At 47.1% G+C, this 18,258-nt stretch overlaps 1 protein-coding gene across 2 annotated transcripts in view; it reads left to right on the top strand.

Annotated features, from left to right (window-relative positions):
- Positions 1–369: 369 nt before the first annotated feature.
- SEMA7A (semaphorin 7A (JohnMiltonHagen blood group)) overlaps positions 370–18,258 on the top strand; it is a 42,398-nt gene continuing 24,509 nt past the window's right edge. For both annotated transcript variants that reach the window (XR_010909535.1, XM_067466198.1), the window contains exon 1: positions 370–532. Coding sequence is in view for 1 of the 2 variants with exons in the window: in XM_067466198.1 (XP_067322299.1) it covers positions 397–532 (136 nt within the window). In the remaining variant the exon portion in view is untranslated. The remainder of the gene's footprint in view (positions 533–18,258) is intronic.

Raw genomic sequence — 18,258 nt, forward strand, 5'->3', positions numbered from 1 at the left:
ACGACCAGAGAAACTCTGACCTCCACCAATGATGGCCCTGGGCCAAACTGGGCACACACAGAGCCCCCATGACTAACTCAACCTACGGGAGGGTTTTCAGGGGACTGACTCACCATAGTGGGAGTTGTAGTTTACCCTGCAGCCAGGGTGCATATTGAACCCCATCGATGTTGCATCTAGGGCAAACTTGCCCAACATAACAAACGTTAACTACTGATGGAGCTTCCTCACTCACCTGGTGATGCGGAGGTGGCTGCTGCTGCTGCTGCCGCCGCTGAGGGCGCCTGTTTCCGGGCCACGCCCCTCGCTCCCCATTGGCCGGCGCCGCCCCTATTTCTTCTCCTGCGAGCATGAAGCAGCGGCGGCGGCGTGAGTTTGGCCGAGGCGAGATTGGCCATGGCTGGCGCGTGGACGCGGAGGTCTGGCGGGCTGCTGGGCTGCTGCTGCTTCTTGGCGGGGCTGTGCCTGCCTTCCCTGCCGGCAGCCTCCTCCTCCTCTTCGGCGAGCCCCAGGATCCTCACTCCCCCGAGAGGTAAGGCCGGACCCAGGAGCCCGACCAAGGGTGTCTTCCTTCCTTCCTTCCCCGCCCGCCTGCCTGATGGGGTAGCCCTGTGGCCGGGGGGGGGGGGGGGGGCTCACCACAGCCACATAGATCTCTCCCTCCCTCTCCGTCTCTGCACGCAAAAAGAAGTTGGGTCTGAGCTGGGGGCTAAGCAGGGCCAGCCCCGGTTGGCCCTTGGGTGGGAGACGGAATCCCAAGTCAGGCAGTGGACGGTCTCCCGGGGGGCTAGCCCTTGTCCCTTGGCCCTTGTGGGCTCGCTGGGGATACTCCCAGTTCCCTTGCCCGAGCCTTCAGTGGCGTTGACCGTGCCTGGGCTTCTAATGGACAAGAGCGGGTTCCTGTCCTCTCTTGAAGGCGGTGGTTCTCAGCCTTCCTCGTGCCGCGATCCCTATATACCGCTCCTTATGTAGGGGCATACTTACCTCTCCCAACGCATCTCCTCCCATGAACCGACTGGGACACTCAGATCGTCTGGGGAGGCCCCGCTCTCTGTCCCGCCTGCATCACAGGCACGCTTGGCGGGGACGAGAGACAGGGCCTTCTCGGTGGTGGCCCCTCGGCTGTGGAACACCTTTGGACACTAAGATCGTCTGGGGAGGCCCCGCTCTCGGTCCCACCTGCATCACAGGCACGCTTGGCGGGGACGAGAGACAGGGCCTTCTCAGTGGTGGCCCCTCGGCTGTGGAACGCCCTGCCTGCAGGTATCAGACAGGCACCTTCGTTGCTGGTGTTTCGGAGAAAGGTCAAGACCTGGCTGTTCGAACAAGCATTTGATTAAACAGTGTAATTGAACATAGGAATACGGAATAATGAATGACGAGACTGGACTCTGATTTTAGTGCTGAGGCGCTCATGATTGTTATTCGGATGTTAATGATTTATGTTACAATTGCTTTTAATTGCCGTATACTTGTTTTGTGATATATTTGTGCTGATGTTGTTCACCGCTCTGAGTCGCCTGAGGGCTGAGAAAAGCGGTATAGAAATAAAGTAAATAAATAAAATAAATAATGATGATGTGGTGACCCCCAACCGTAACATTATTTTTGTTACTACTTTCATAACTGTAAATTTTCTACTGTTAAAAATCATAATGTAAATATCTGAGATGCAGGATGTATTTTAATTCACTGGACCAAATTTGGCACAAATACCCAATATGCCCACATTTGAATACTGGTGAGGTCTTTTTTGTGGGGGGGGGGGGGGGGGATTGAGTTTGTGTTTGGGAGTGGTAGCTGCTGGGATGTATAGCTCACCTACAATCAAAGAGCATTTTGAACTCCACCAGTGATGGAATTGAACCAAACTTGGCCCACAGAAAATACTGGAAGTGCTTGGTGGGCACTGACCTTGAGTTTGGGAGTTGTAGCTCACCTACATCCAGAGAGTCAAGCTAGGATGGATCTGGACCAAACTTGGCACAACGACTCAATATGCCCAAATGTGGACACTGGTGGAGTTTGGGGGAAATGGACCTTGGGAGTTGTAGTTGCTGGGATTTATAGTTCACCTACAATCAAAGAGCATTCTGAACCCCACCAACTATAGAATTGGGCCAAACCTCCCACACAGAACCCCATAACCAACAGAAAATACTGTGTTTTTCTGATGGTCTTTGGTGACCCCTTTGATACCCCCTCGTGACCCCCCTAGAGGTCCTGACCCTCAGGTTGAGAAACGCTGCTTTAAGGCGTCCTGGTTTGGTATTTTATGATTGGGTCTCTCGGTACCTATTGGTTCTGGAAGTACAACACCTGCGGTCTAAGCATTCAGTCAAACTGATTGATTTAATAGTATTACATAGTAGTAGTAGTACTTTGGAGTAGTAGCAGGAGGTGTGGTTGTTTGTCTGTTAAAAAATTGCAATACTACCGTTTGGTTTCCTCCTGATACAATAAATAAATAAAATATTGGAGTAGGAGTAGGAGTAGTATGGAGTAGAAGTAGGTAGATAATGTTGTATAGAGAGGAGATTCCACCTGAACATGAGGAAGAACTTCCTGACTGTGAGAGCCGTTCAGCAGTGGAACTCTCTGCCCCGGAGGGAGTGTGGTGGAGGCTCCTTCTTTGGAAGCTTTGAAACAGAGGCTGGATGGCCATCTGTCAGGGGTGATTTGAATGCAATATTCCTGCTTCTTGGCAGAATGGGGTTGGACTGGATGATGGCCCAGGAGGTCTCTTCCCACTCTAGGATTCTATGATTCTATGATTCTATGTAGTACGTAGTAGTTAATATTAAGAGTACATTCTGAGTCCCTCCATGGAGGTCAAGAAGGGTGGGGTAGAAGTGTTTTAAATAAATAAATAAATAAATAGCACATAGTAGTTAATATTAATAGTACATAATAGCATGATGTAGTAGTACTTAGTAGTATGTAGTAGCTATACTAGTACTGCTTAGTAGTATGTAGTAGCAGTAGTACTACATATATTGCTAGGAGGAGCAGTAGTGCGTAGTGGTGGTAGGGCGTAGTAGTATGTAGTGGTAAATATTAATATTACATAATAGTACATGCTAGTTAATAATAGTAGCACACAATAGTTACTAATAATACATTGAAAATAAATAAATAAATAAGTGCCCCCCCCCCCCCCTTGAATGGCCATGACTCCTTTTCCCCTCCTCCACTTAAGCTTAAACGGCGGGGGTGCGGGGGTGGAAGGAAAGGGCCCGAGGTTGTTAGGAATTGTGGGAGTTGAAGTCCACAACACCTGGAGGGAGGGAGGGAGGGAGGGAGGGCCAAGCTTTGCCCAGGTCTGATATAAATACACCCACAATTAGGGAGATGTATTCCTTCCACACCTTTCCACACCTTGGGCTGCACCCAACTCTTAAGCAGTTTAACGTTGTTGCACTTCAACTCCCATCGACCTGACAATGGTGTAGGCAATTTGTGAAGCTGTGAGCAGGTTGCTTTCCTGCTTGGCTCACCTGGGATGGCCATCTCAACGCTTTGCCAAATCCAGCGTCTTCGCTCACCCCAAATAGTAGGGTTGGTGCTCTGGAGGCAGGTTGGACTCTTTTTCCGTCCACAGAGACGCCTTATGTAGGTGTGTGGCTTTTACGCAGTGGTAATTGCATAGTGAGGCCAGACCCAAATTGAAGGGAGGATCAGTTTGAGATTGGCAGGGCGGCACTTTGTATTTCTTTTGCTGCGTTCTTGAGATCCAGTGGCCAGATTCTGGTTCCTTAAGTGGGGGCGGGGGGGGGGGGGGCATCTGCACTGGAGAACAGGCAGGGGCAAACTCTCTCACTTGGGGGAGAGACGGAAGGAAGGGTGGGAGGGAAGGATGGAAGGAGAAAGAGGGCAAGGAAAGGAGGGAAGAAATAGGGAAGGAATGAAGGATGAAAGATGGAAGGAGAAAGAGATGGAAGGAGGGAAGAGATGGAAGGAGGGAGGAGAGAGGAAGGAAGGAAGGAAGGAAGGAAGGAAGGAAGGAAGGAAGGAGGAGAGGGTGGGAGGGAGGGAGGAAGGAAAGAAGGAGGGATGGAAGGAGAAAGAGGGCAAGGAAAGGAGGGAAGAAATAGGGAAGGAATGAAGGGTGAAAGATGAAAGAGGAAGGGATGGAAGGAGAAAGAGATGGAAGGAGGGAGGAGAGAGGAAGGAAGGAAGGAAGGAAGGAAGGAAGGAAGGAAGAGAGGGTGGGAGGGAGGGAGGAAGGAAAGAAGGAGGGATGGAAGGAGAAAGAGGGCAAGGAAAGGAGGGAAGAAATAGGGAAGGAATGAAGGGTGAAAGATGAAAGAGGAAGGGATGGAAGGAGAAAGAGATGGAAGGAGGGAGGAGAGAGGAAGGAAGGAAGGAAGGAAGGAAGGAAGGAAGGAAGGAAGGAAGGAAGAGAGGGTGGGAGGGAGGAAGGAAAGAAGGAAGGATGGAAGGAGAAAGAGGGCAAGGAAAGGAGGGAAGAAATAGGGAAGGAATGAAGGGTGAAAGATGAAAGAGGAAGGGATGGAAGGAGAAAGAGATGGAAGGAGGGAGGAGAGAGGAAGGAAGGAAGGAAGGATGGAAGGAGAAAGAGGGCAAGGAAAGGAGGGAAGAAATAGGGAAGGAATGAAGGGTGAAAGATGAAAGAGGAAGGGATGGAAGGAGAAAGAGATGGAAGGAGGGAGGAGAGAGGAAGGAAGGAAGGAAGGAAGGAAGGAAGGAAGGAAGGAAGGAAGGAAGGAGGAGAGGGTGGGAGGGAGGAAGGAAAGAAGGAAGGATGGAAGGAGAAAGAGGGCAAGGAAAGGAGGGAAGAAATAGGGAAGGAATGAAGGATGAAAGATGAAAGAGGAAGGGATGGAAGGAGAAAGAGATGGAAGGAGGGAGGAGAGAGGAAGGAAGGAAGGAAGGAAGGAAGGAAGGAAGGAAGGAAGGAAGGAAGGAAGGAAGGAAGGAGGAGAGGGTGAGAGGGAGGAAGGAAAGAAGGAAGGATGGAAGGAGGGAGAGGGAAGGAGGGAGAAAAGAAGGAAATTTATTGTTGTTATTTACCGTATTTACACCCTGTGTTTCTCACCCCGGAAGGGACTCAAGGCGGCCTTACAACAAGCAGCAATTTGTTGCCGTACATCCATGTCTCAAATACACAATAACAATTAAAACATGAATGATTGAAACCTCAATTCAAATCACACCATCCAAAACGTAATCCAGAGCCGTTCCATTTGTCAACCACAATGACGAAAGGGAGGGAAGGAAGGGTGAAAGGGTGAAGTATGGAAGGAGGAAGGAAAAAGAGAAGAAAGGAAGAGAAGGATGGAAGGATAAAGGAAAAAGAGAAGGAAGGGAAGACAAAAGGGAAGAAAAGGAAAGAGGGAGAGAGAGATGAAAGAGGGAAGGACAAAAGGGTGGAAGGGGATGGAGCCAAGGAGGAAAGAGGGAAGGAAAAAGAGGACGAGGGAAGGAGAAGGAAAGAGGAAGAGAGGAAGGATAGGATGGTGTGAGAGAGGAGGGACTCAGAAAAAAGCCCAAGGGGCCACATCTGGGTTTTCCTATACCTGCCGTAGGATTAATCTAGTTTGGCACTACTTTGCCATGACTCAGTGGTATGGCATCCTGGGAGTTATAGTTCGGAGATGCATGTAACCCTCTTTGGTAGAGAAGGCCCAAGACCTTGTAAAACTACAACTCCCATTTGCAGTTCACTGCTCACTGGAGCCCCGGTGGCGCAATGGGTTCAACCCCTGTGCCAGCAGGACTGAAGACCGACAGGTCGCAGGTTTGAATCCGGGGAGAGGCGGATGAGCTCCCTCTATCAGCTCCAGCTCCTCATGCGAAGGGGACATGAGAGAAGCCTCCCACAAGGATGATAAAAAAACATCAATTCATCTGGGCATCCCCTGGGCAACGTCTTTGCAGACAGCCAATTCTCTCACACCGGAAGGGACTTGCAGTTTATCAAGTTGCTCCTGACACGACCAAAAAAAAAGTTCACTCAGTTCTTGTGGGTTTTTTCGGGCTATATGGCCATGTTCTAGAGGCATTTCTCCTGACGTTTCGCCTGCATCTATGGCAGGCATCCTCAGAGGGTGAGGTCTGGAGCTGGGAAAAAAAGGGGGTTTATATATCTGTGGAAAGACCAGTTCACTCTTTCTCGCTATCAAAATCCATTCTTACCCGAAATGTTTTTGTTTTCCCACTAAGTTTAGATATTTTGGTGTGTATGGGGAAAGAGCCTTGATCCGGTTGCCAGATGGAATCCCAGAGCCATCCGTTCAGGATCAGCCGGGATCAGCAGTCGTAAATCCACATCTAGTGCCTGCCTTTCCTCTAATAGACGGATCTGGCACAAATAAAAAGGTTCTGGCCCTACTTTCCCAATTAAACTAGCCGTCAGCCTTCATTTCATCCAAGAAGCAACTGGAAGATCCAGTGGCAGGCCTTCTGAATAACAAGCCGACCGGCTAGAAAGGCTGTCACCAAACAGGACTTGGCATCACGTTTTCATATTGCAAAATCGGATCCTGAGATTGGCATCTAAATTATAGCTGGGATGCCACGTTTCAAGTAGGATCATTCCTTTGACGAACCCTTCCAGTATTTTCTGTTGGTCGTGGGAGTTCTGTGTGCCAAGTTTGGTTCGGTTCCATCATTGATGAAGTTCAGGATGCTCTTTGATTGTAGGTGAACTATAAATCCCAGCAACTACAACTCCCAAATGACGAAATCAATCCTCCCCTCAACCCCACCAGTATTCAAATTTGGGCATATCGGTTATTTGTGCCAAATTTGGTCCAGTGAATGAAAATACACCCTGCATATCCAAAATGGCAGTTGTGAAGCAGCAACGAAAATAATGTGATGGTTGGGGGTCACCACCCCATGAGGAACTGCATTAAGGGGTCACCGCATTAGGACGGTTGAGAGTCCCTGCCTTCGACCCACCTGCAGAAGGGTTTTGGTGCCCTTTCAGAGCCCTCAACGACACCTCCTGAGAAGAATCCCAAGGCCCTCAGCGCACTACGTAAGCCAAACTTCTGTAGAATTACGTGGCCGTTTCAGAGGTGTGGACTGCAGCTCCTGGGAAGGACAACGCCCTCACCACACTATGCATCCCGCCCTTCTGTAGAATGAAGCCGTGGCTTTTGGGGTGCTAGGAAATGACCTGAATTGTGGATGACGGACACTTATCTGATCTAAAACCTTTCTGTGGCTTGGCCAGTTTCCTGCGCCACCGAGAGGTGATTACTCAGTTTGGTGCTCTGTAGTTTTTAAGAAAAGAGAAGTGTAGAGGCCGAAGGACTTCTGTGTAGGATGGAGGTGAAAGGTCTGAAACTCGGAGCTTCATTCCTTATTTGTCTTGAACGGCATCGCTTTCATCTTCCCGAACTGGGTTCCCGCTTTTGCTTTCCGTTCCCTCTGCGCCTTCCTTTGAAAGCAAGGTGGGCGGGAGGAGGATCTGTAGGAGTTGGGTTTAAGGAGGTTGCTTTGGCCAAAGCGGATTGTCCTCTCCTTCTGGATTCTTAGAGTTCTTGAGTGATGAGAAAACGGGGTAATGGGGTGATAATGGGGACACTCCTTAAGCGAGAAGCCCATTTGCTCCTTGGGAACCAGGCAGATCAGGATTCTCTCCCTCAGCCTTGGATGAGCTTAGATTCACCTACACAGCTGAATGAACACAGCTTGACACCACTTGAGTTGCTATGGCTCAATGCTATGGCATTATAGGTTGTAGTTTACTAAAGTCTATAGTAATGTTCCTCAACCTTCCTAATGCCGCGACCCCTTAGTACAGGTCCTCATGTTGTGGTGACCCCCAACCATAAAATTATTTTCTTTGCTACTTCAGAACTGTAATTTTGCTGCTGTTATGGATTGTAATGTAAATATCTGATATGCAGGATGTATTTTCATTCACTGGACCACATTTGGCACAAATACCCAATACGCCCAAATTTGAATACTAGGGGGATTGATTTAGTCATTTGGGAGTTGTAGTTGCTGGGATTTATAGTTCACCTACAATCAAAGAGCAGTCTGAACTCCACCAACAAGGGAATTGAACCAAACTTGGCACACACAACTCCCATGACACCAAAAAATACTGAAAGGGTTTGGAGGGCATTGACCTTGAGTTTTGGAGTTGTAGTTCACGGACATCCATAGAGCACTGTGGACTCAAACAATTATAGATCTGGACTAAACTTGGCATGAATACTCAATGTGCCCAAGTGTGAGCAATGGTGGAGTTTGGGGGAAATAGACCTTGACATTTGGGAGTTGTCTTTTCTGGGATTTATAGCTCACCTGCAATCAAAGAGCACTCTGAACCCCACTAAGGATAGAATTGGGCCAAACTTCCCACACAGAACCTTCAGCCTTCTCTGGCAAAGGGGTTCCAAAGACCATTAAAATATATGGTTTCTGATGGTCTTTGGTGACCCCTCTGAAACCCCCCTCTTGACCCCCCCCCCCAGGAGTCCAGACCCCCAGGCTGAGAAATGCTGGTCTCTAGCCTTCTCTGCCAGACAGTGTAAGCTATTTGACTTTGCTAACTTTGGAGCTCACCAAGGGAAGAGGAGTCCTAGCACAGGTCTAAATGCAGAAGTTCAGCCGACCGTCGCATGCCCCGTCTGCACAGTTGCTCATTGTGTTCTAGTTCCAGATCGGCCAAAGAGGAAGTCATGCCAGAAATGCTCAATTGCCAGGTATTCATTTGCATAAAATTCTATTTTGGCCAACAGTTCTTCAAAGGAGGTCATAATGCCTCCTGTTTCAACACGATGGAGTCTCAGAAGGCAAGTCTCTCAATACAAACTGATACGGAACATGAGCAGGAACACGCTGTTGTGGGCTTCACAGATGTATCTGGCTGGACATTCCAGTGGACAGGATACCATATTGGCAGATTTCAGTTCCATAGATATGCTTATAGGGATCTAGACCAGTGTTTCTCAACCTGGGGGTTGGGAGCCCAGCCCGGGGGGGGGGGGGTCTCCAAAGACCACCAGAAAACATATTTCTGATAGTCATAGGAAGGTTGAGAAACACTGGCTTATAGAAAAGTGGTGACTATTTCTGACATCACATGGTTATGTATATAGAGCCTGAAGACATAGCAAACCAAATCATATCCCTCACATCTCCGATCTTAGGCAACAAATGTACTTGCTTTAGGGTACAAACCATGAAAAGTGAGGCATTCATGTAAATGCGTAACCATTTTTTGCAGAAATACCCCTGAGACCATCCAGCCTTTCTTCTCCAAGACGGACGTCATGCTTTGACGTTTTCCCAGAATTTGGACAGATTTTCCCCATTTAGTAGTAGAGAAAGCCACCTCCCCAGTGAGGCTGGATCCACTTCCCTATATCCCAGGATCTGTTGCCTGATTATCTGCCTTGAACTGGATTATCTAACACTGCCAGATAATCTGGGATAAGGAGATAATCTGGGATCAGATCCTGGGATACAGGGCATTGTAGATCGAGTCTGTCTAGCTGTTGCCATGAGTCAAAAAGGGATTGAAGGCAGGCAAGGAAGTGAGCAAACCCAGCCTTTTAATTCTCCGTGGGAGTTCTGAAAGTGTGGTTTGGAACGGCCACGATTTGCAACTACCCTGGAAGTCTTAAGAAACATTACAAGTTTGGGTTTTGCAAGAGGAAAACGGCAAATACTCTACCACAGGGAAGAGATGGAGAGATGTGATCATCTGCAAATTTCCAAAACAGAACTTCTTTTGCTTGAGCCAGAAAGAGACGTTGGATTGCATAAACATCCCTCCACTTTCACAGCTTGGACTTTGATTATTCAGGGATGGGATTTGAAATGTCTCCCTAAATCCTCCAGTTCGTGTCTGTGGTCCCCTTCTTCCAGTCATCTTGGAGAACCTAGAGGTTTCTGGAGAGGACACACACGATTTCCAACTGCACTTTTGAAAGGTGTTTAGATGCTTAGGATTGCCGAGCCAGAAGAGAAGGGTTTTGGCCCCGCTTCTAATCTTGAAGCATCTGCAAATCCTCAGAAGTGAGACAATACCATCTCCCAAGCAGTGTGCTGCAAGCCTTGCGAGTTGAGCTGTTGTTAAGCCCGCTGTCTGATAAATTCTCCAAGGCTTGCGTCACCTGGAGGAACAAAGAGTGGATCGTGCTGGTGGGATTAAGAGCTCTCCAAGGGTTTCTGTGCCAGAATTAAATAGCTCAGTGGTTCTCAACCTTCCTCATGCCGTGACCCCTAAATACAGTTCCTCCTGTTGTGGTGACCCCCAAACATAACATTATTTTTGTTGCTACTTCATAACTGTAATTTTGCTACTGTTATGAATCGTAATGCAAATATCTGATAGGCAGGATCTGATAGGCAGGATACTCAATATGGGCACAAATACTCAATATGCCCACATTTGTATATTGGTGGGGGTGGGGGAGATTGATTTTGTCATTTGGGAGTTCTAGTTGCTGGAATTTATAGTTCACCTACAATCAAAGAGCTTTCGGAACCCCACCAGCAATGGAATTGAACCAAACTTGGCACATTGAAGTCCCACGACCAACAGAAAATACTGGAAGGGTTTGGTGGGCATTGACCTTTGAATGATGCACACAGTCAGCAAAATATGCATAATTCCAAGTGAAGGTCTCTTTTGCATTATATGATTGCAACATCTGGAGGATCGTGCCCTTTGAGAAAGCAGCGACATCTGGGTTTTTTTGTGTGTGCAACAACGTCTTGGTAAACAAGGTCTGAAGGGACTGAAATCAGTCTGTCTTGGTCACATTTGGCCAGCAGTTGGGTTCAACCAGTAGACTAGAAGCTGCTGACCCAGCTTGTTGACAACTGAGGGTGTCCTGAACGTTTCTAAAATGGTATTTCTGCCACCAAATAAACACACCAATGGACAGACACTGAGTCATCTTCACCCTGTGTGTGTGTGTAGCAATTCCTATTTTTCCCCCAGAGTAATGTATATCTGCCCGCTCTTCTTTCTCTGGGCTTCCTCTTTATGGTCATGGCTTTTGCATGCTTTATCATGTTGTGGTCGTTGGTCATGATGTCACAAGAAAGCCACCAACTTGTTAGACTTAGAGCGGAATGAACATTTTTGGAGGAACGTGCATTGTTCCTGTGTGTGTGTGTGTGTGTGTGTATGTTTGCAGTATTTATGTGGCGAGCCCTAGAGTCCTGCTGGAAGACCATGACATTCTTAAGGGCCTTCATAAGGATCCTGTGCTCTAACCCCAGTGAATAAGAGGTGTCTCTATCTGTGGCCAGTAAGTCCAAGCGAGAGAAACGAAAGCATTCCAGCAAAATCCAGTTCTGTTGATTGTTCCCATGAAGACAATGCCGTTCCTTGTTGGCCTTTGCTTTCCAGCTCCCTGTTCTTGAAAGGTTACTCTCTTGCATTGTAACTCCCACTTCCACAAATTAATACAAAATGGTTATCTTTGCTTCCTTCCTAAGGAGCCTGGAAATCTAGATATTTGGAGACCTTGGCCAGTGGCACTTTCTATTCTGAAGTTTTATGCCAAGGGAGTGGAGCCTTTTTTTATATATAGAAATTAAGAAAAAAATTGCATTTGGCTGAGTTTTCCGGATGTTAGATAATATGCTTTTGAGTTGATCTAAATAAGAGTATTGTTTTGGATGTTTGTTGCCTGCTTTCCTGGGCCCATCCACAGTAATAGAATTGCAGTCGGCTCTCCACATTGGCTGGGAACAACAACAACAACAACAACAATAATATGAAACAGTAAAACACAGAACCCAATAAAACAAAACAAAAAAAATATTGTTTTAGTAAAGTGTTTGGATGGGTTGTTGAAGGCTTTTATGGTTGGAATCACTGGGTTGCTGTGAGTTTTCTGGGCTGTCTGGCCATTTCCAGAAGCATTCTCCCCTGACGTTTCACCCACATCTATAGCAGGCATCCTCAGAGGTTGTGAGGTCTGTTGGAAACTAGGGAAGTGAGGTTTATATATCTGTGGAATGATGTCCAGGGTGGGAGAAAGAACTCTTGGCTGTTTGAGTCAAGTGTGAATGTTGCAATTGGCCACCTTGATTAGCATTTTATGGCCTTACAGCTTCAAAGCCTGGCTGGTTGCTGCCTGGGGGAGTCCATTGTTGGGAGGTGTTAGCTGGCCCTAATTGATTTTTGTCTTTTCAATGGCTTCTCTGTGTAGTCTGACATGGTGGTTGTTAGTGTGGTCCAGCATTTCTGTGTTCTCAAAAAAATATGCTGTGTCCAGCAGCCATTGAAATCCACAGGCATGTCAACAATGGGTTGTTGTAGGTTTTTTTGGGCTATATGGCCATGTTCTAGAGGCTTTTCTCCGGACGTTTCTCCTGCATCCTCAGAGGATGCTTGCCGTAAATGCAGGCGAAACGTCAGGATGCAGGAGAAACGTCAGGAGAAAAGCCTCTAGAACATGGCCATCTAGCTCGAAAAAAACCTACAACAACCCAGTGATTCCGACCATGAAAGCTTTTGACAATACATGTGAACAATGTCAACAAAAAGGAGGAAACCATAAAAATGAACAAAATCTGGCTACCAGTATAAAAAAAAACCTCTAAAATCAGGACAGTAAAAAAAAGAGTAACACTAAAAAAACCCAGGTGAAAACCTCACAACAAAAAATTTCCCAGACAGCAACCAGCCAGGCTTTGAAGCTGCAAGGCCATTAAATGCTAAGGTGGCCAATTGCAACATTCACACTTGCCTCAAGTAGATGAGAATTCTTTCTCCCACCCTGGACCCTTCCCCAGATACATACACCTCACTTGCCTACTTTCCAACAGACCTCACAACCGTTGAGCATGCCTGCCAGAGATGTGGGCGAAACGTCCAGCCACAAAAGCCTTCGACCACACATCAATATCAAATACTATTGAAATGAAGGAGTTCTGGTCTTAGAATGCCAGAGTTGCTCTGAAGAACCTAGAAAGTATACATCTTGGATAATGAATCCGTGGATACTGGTTCTGCAGCTCATACTCCATTAGAACAATGGTTATGCATTTAGATTTTCTTCTAGGACTTCTGTGGGTCATCCAGAAGCAGTTTGGCTCTTCGGGCAGGTCGTTTCCCCCTACGACTGAACTTCTCCTCAGGAGATGTGGACATTTCCCAGGCCATGGATTCTCTGAGTCCTTTGCAAGCACAAAGGGGATCTGTTCATTTCTGTCCTCGGTCCGAAACCCTGGCTTCAAGCAAAGGGAGATTTCAGAGGGGAACCGAGTGGAGATCTAGATCGCTTTGTTTTCTGCTTCCTTGGAGACTAGGACGCAGAACAATGGCTTCAAACTACAGGAAAGGAGATTCCATCTGAAGATGAGGAAGAACTTCCTGACTGTGAGTGCCGTTCAGCAGTGGAACTCTCTGCCCCGGAGTGTGGTGGAGGCTCCTTCTTTGGAAGCTTTGAAACAGAGGCTGGATGGCCATCTGTCAGGGGTGATTTGAATGCAACATTCCTGCTTCTTGGCAGAATGGGGTTGGACTGGATGATGGCCCAGGAGATGTCTCCTCCAACTCTTTGATTCTATGATTCTATGAAAGGACTGAAACGTTCTTCAGCCGGAACACCTTCTCTTTCTCCTCGGCGGTACGTTTTGTCCCAGCTGTGTTTGGGAACCGCCGTTCCCCATTCTTCCCAATGCATATCTTGACTGACTTTATCTCCTCCTGAGAGCCAAGTGACTTGGCTTGAACTCTTGCTTCCCAATCTGATTTTGCGCCTCTTTCTCAAGGTCACTGGATTCAAAAGCAACGCAGGCAGCGCAGATAGCAAAGGTGCACATTCAAGCATGAAATCTTAACCTTTGGGAGCAAACTATTTATTTTCAAAAGCACGTTAATGGAAGCAAAAAAAAACTGTTGAAAGTTGAATGTGGTTTTGGCCGTTCTGCTCTTATCTTCCTTCTGGGCATGGCTGAACTTGGGAGTGAACCCTGTTTGGTTCATATTGAAACAAGACCACATTCCAAACTTTGCAAGGATCGCTTTGGCGCCTGAAGATTATTGTTTTCTTTGTGTCTAAAAGAGTCGGGAAAACATGTTTCTTTCTCCGCTGGATGGGAGAAGAAACGAAACCTTACTCCATTGCACAGGAACTTTTTTGTAAGGGTGGATCTACACGGAAGAATTAATGCAGTTTGACATCACTGAGCTCAATGGAGAGTCCTAACGTACGACTGCTCTTTTCCAGTGAATTTCAAGTCCCAGCATTCAGTGCCGTGTTTCTCAGTCTTTCTAATCCCACAGCCCACCCCCCACCCCTTAATCTAGTTCCTCATGTTGTGTTGACCCCCAAGCATAACATTATCTTCATTGCTACTTCATAGCTGTCCTTTTGCTACTGTTATGGATCGTGATGTAAATATCTGATATGCAGGATGTATTTTCATACACTGGGCCAAATTTGGCACAAATACCCGATATGCTTAAATTTGAATACTGGTGGAGTTGGGGGCTGGGGATTGATTTAGACATTTGGGAGTTGCAATTGCTGGGATTTATAGTTCACCTACAATCAAAGAGCATTCTGGACTCTACCAATGATGGAATTGAACCAAACTTGGCACACAAAACTCCCATGGACAACACAAAATACTGGAAGGTTTGGTGAGCATTGAACTTGAGTTTGGGAGTTGTAGTTCACCTACATCCAGAGAGCACTGTGGACTCAAACAATGATAGATCTGGACCAAACTTGGCATGAATACTCAATGTGCCCAAATATGAACACTGGTGGAGTTTGGGGGCAAAAGACATTGACATTTGGGAGTTGTAGTTTCTGGGATTTATAGTTCACCTACAATCAAAGCACATTCTGAACCCCACCAACAATAGAATTGGGCCAAACTTCCCACAGAGAACCCCCATACCAACAGAAAATACTGTGTTTTCAGATGGTCTTTGCTGACCCCTCTTTCACCCCCTTGCGACCCCCCCCCCCCCCAGGCGTCCCAATCCCAGGTTGAGAAACGCTGCACTACTGCATCTCCAGCACAATGATATTTATATCTACGTGCTTGCTCTTTTGCTTTACCCTGGCTTGGGCCACCATGTGTATGCATGTCTGGTTGTCTTCAAAAATAGTTGTGGTGTCCTCAACCGGGATCTGTAAGTCCCTCAGTAACTGCTTTATTACACAGATTGCCGCGTATTCCATGCTCAGAGCCCCGAACTCTGCCTCACTTGAGCCAAGTGCCGGCACATCCCCCTGTTTCTTGTACTTGCAGTCAATTACCGAGACCGCTTGGATCAATGGAGAGTCCTAACGTACGGCTGCCCTTTCCCGGTGAACTCCAAATCCCAGCGTTTAGAACAATGGAGCCCTGACAAGTGAAGAGCTGTCAAAGGCCTCCCATGGGTAGTTTATCAACTTTCCAAGAGTTGAATTCCTTTGAGTTTGGATATTGGACTGAGTCAACGGTAGTCGTTGAGTGTTTCCCATGATCTGGGTGGCTTTCTTCCCATACAGAACAGCGTTTCTTTCCCCAGCTTCATGGCTAGAAGGTAGATTACTCAACACTGTGGCGTTCACCACATTTTCTCCTTTCTTTGCCTCAGAGGCAGAGTTTCTTTTGTGGTTTAGGATGTGTCACTCTGGAAAAGAAATGCTAAAATGCATCGGGACCATTGTTCCTGCAATACTGATAGATTTACTCCTTTGCTCTGAGGTTGGGAAGTAGCATTGGGTGGGTCTACACTATAGAATCAATGCAGTTTGATACCTATTTAGCTGCCATGGCTCAATGCTATGCAATCTTGAGAGTTGTAGTTTTCTACGGTCTTTAGTCTCCTCTGGCCAAACTGCAACTCTTGATTCCATAGCATTGAGCTATGAAATCATGATACGAAACCACATTAATTCGACAGTGTAGATGCCCGCTAAAGCAAAGCCAGGCTACTGCAGCCTTTTTTCCCAATAACTCCGCCATTTTAGATTGGCTTTAAGTAACTATCCAACGTCTTGAAAGTCCAGCCCTCCCCGATGCCCTCTGAGCAACCTCTGCTTGGCAGCCTGATTGGAAAAGGAATTTATGCATATTTTTTCACATTCACCAATGTTCCCCGTATATTCACTTGCCCAGAGATTGGAAAAAAATGCTCTTGATTTTCCAGATGACTTTTCCGAGGCATGAATGGCTCTTAGTCAGATCTTTCCAGTTGGCAGCAAAGAGGCGCTTGACCTCAACAATTTGGATTTCTTTGTCAGAGTTCCTACCCTCTGAGTAACCCTTGTCCGCAAAATGGCTTGGAGACGTGCGCCAGGCAAGTGTTCTCCGGTGGCATTTCTGCGCATTTTCGTTGTCTGGAGAAGTCTCACGTTATGCAAATGAGGAAGGCGTTAACTTGTGCCTTGGAACTTTTTGAGTTTGAGGTCTTCCTCTTGAAATTTGGATCCTGATTGATCAAAGAATTCCAAAACCAACAAAATGAAGTTCAACAGTGACAAATGCAAGATACTCCACTTGGGCAGAAAAAATGAAATGCAAAGAGACAGAATGGGGGACAATGAGGCCTGGCTCGAGAGCAAGACAACGTGGGGGAAAAGGTCTTGGCGTCCTTGTGGAGAACAAGGGGAACATGAGCCAGGAATGTGATGCGGTGGCAAAAAAAGCCAATGGGATGTTGGCCTGCATCAAGAGGAGCCTAGTGTCTAGATCCAAGGAAGTAATGCTACCCACGCTCTATTCTTCCTTGGTTAGACCACTTTACCAGGAATACTGTGTCCTGCACAAGAAGACGAACGGGCACAAAGATGGTTTTGTAAATAGCACGGCCTCAAACCATTCACGGGACGTTTCAACATCCCTGGGAAAACTTGCAGATGACCCCAAATGGGAAGGGATAGCCAAGACTCCAGAGACGGGGATCCAGAATGGCCAGAGCGGAGTGATCAAGAGTAACCAAATGAACTCCAACAGGATGAAATATATGGCAGTACAAGTGAAATGCAAGGATATAGGATTGGTGGCATTTGGTTTGAGAACACTACGTGGGAAAGGGATCTAGGCGTCTTAGTGTAGGGCCACAAGCTGAACATGGGCAAAGAGTGTGATGTGGCACCTGAAAAGGCCAATGCCATTCTAGGTTGCATCCAAAGGAACGTCGTGTCTAGCTCTACAGACCGGGACACAACGGAGCAATGGATTCATCACGAGGAAGAGCATCCTGATGGAAAGAGTGTCCGACAAGGGAATCCCCTGGAGTCGTCTTCTCTGGATGTTTGTGACATGGAATTTAGACTTCAAGAAAATGAGAGGGAACTGCCTGGCGAGCGTTGTGCCAACCCAAATCAATAACCAAAGTTCCAGATGAAAGGCTCACCTGGAAGCAAAGGCGAAGGGCCGAGGGGGTTTCGCCTATGTATGCGTGTCCTGTAATCCACTCTTAAGTCTCCTCGGGGAGATGGAATATAAATAAAGTGGATTATTATTCGTGGATAAGTTAATGTTTTTGTCTAGACTTATACACGAGTATATACAATATATAGGAAGGGAACAGTGAAGAACAATGAAAGCGAATGAATAAACAAAACTAAAAATAGCTTCTAACCGCTCTGAGTTTTGCTGATGTGCACATGACCACTTGCTGACTCGAGCCGCTCTGTGGTTTAGTCCAGTCATCGTCAGAGATGGGATCGCAAGGCACTGAATTGTCTCCTTGTTGGGAGTAAATAAGGAAGACACTGTGGTGGTTGGAGGGTTGGAGTATGAGCAGGGCTCGAATCCCCTCTCGGGCATGGAAACCCACGAGGCTTCCCTGGGCAAGGCACACTCTCTCAGCCACAGAGAAAAGGAATGGCAAACCCCCCCCCCCCCATATGGACAAACCTGGCCAGGAGAACCCAGCGATAGGGTCATCGTAAGCCAGGAATGACGTGACAGCACACAACAGCAAGGTGATCGTACGATTTGTAAGCACAACTGAATGGTTCTGCCTGACTCCATCTTCTCTCTTCCTCGTCCCATATACGGATCCTCCTTCTTACAGTCAGCCATTTGTCTCTAGGAATTTGGTTTTGAGAGAGCGCGCCTCTTTACTATACCACACATTTTTGGAGCATTTACACAGGTCAAAGGCCAGGATGTCTGACACTGGACTGTTGGATCAGACTTGGAGGAAAGGGGCTTGATTCATAAGGCTAGCAACCAAGCTAGAGTTTCAGTTTGAACTTTAAGGGCATTCGATGCTTGGACCTTTGTGGCTTCTGGATGGGCAACTCCTATACAGTTCGGAATAAAGCCCAGAGTCGATAAGTACCATGT

This window comes from Anolis sagrei, chromosome 3 (assembly GCF_037176765.1).
Source record: "Anolis sagrei isolate rAnoSag1 chromosome 3, rAnoSag1.mat, whole genome shotgun sequence".
NCBI lineage: Eukaryota > Metazoa > Chordata > Lepidosauria > Squamata > Dactyloidae > Anolis > Anolis sagrei.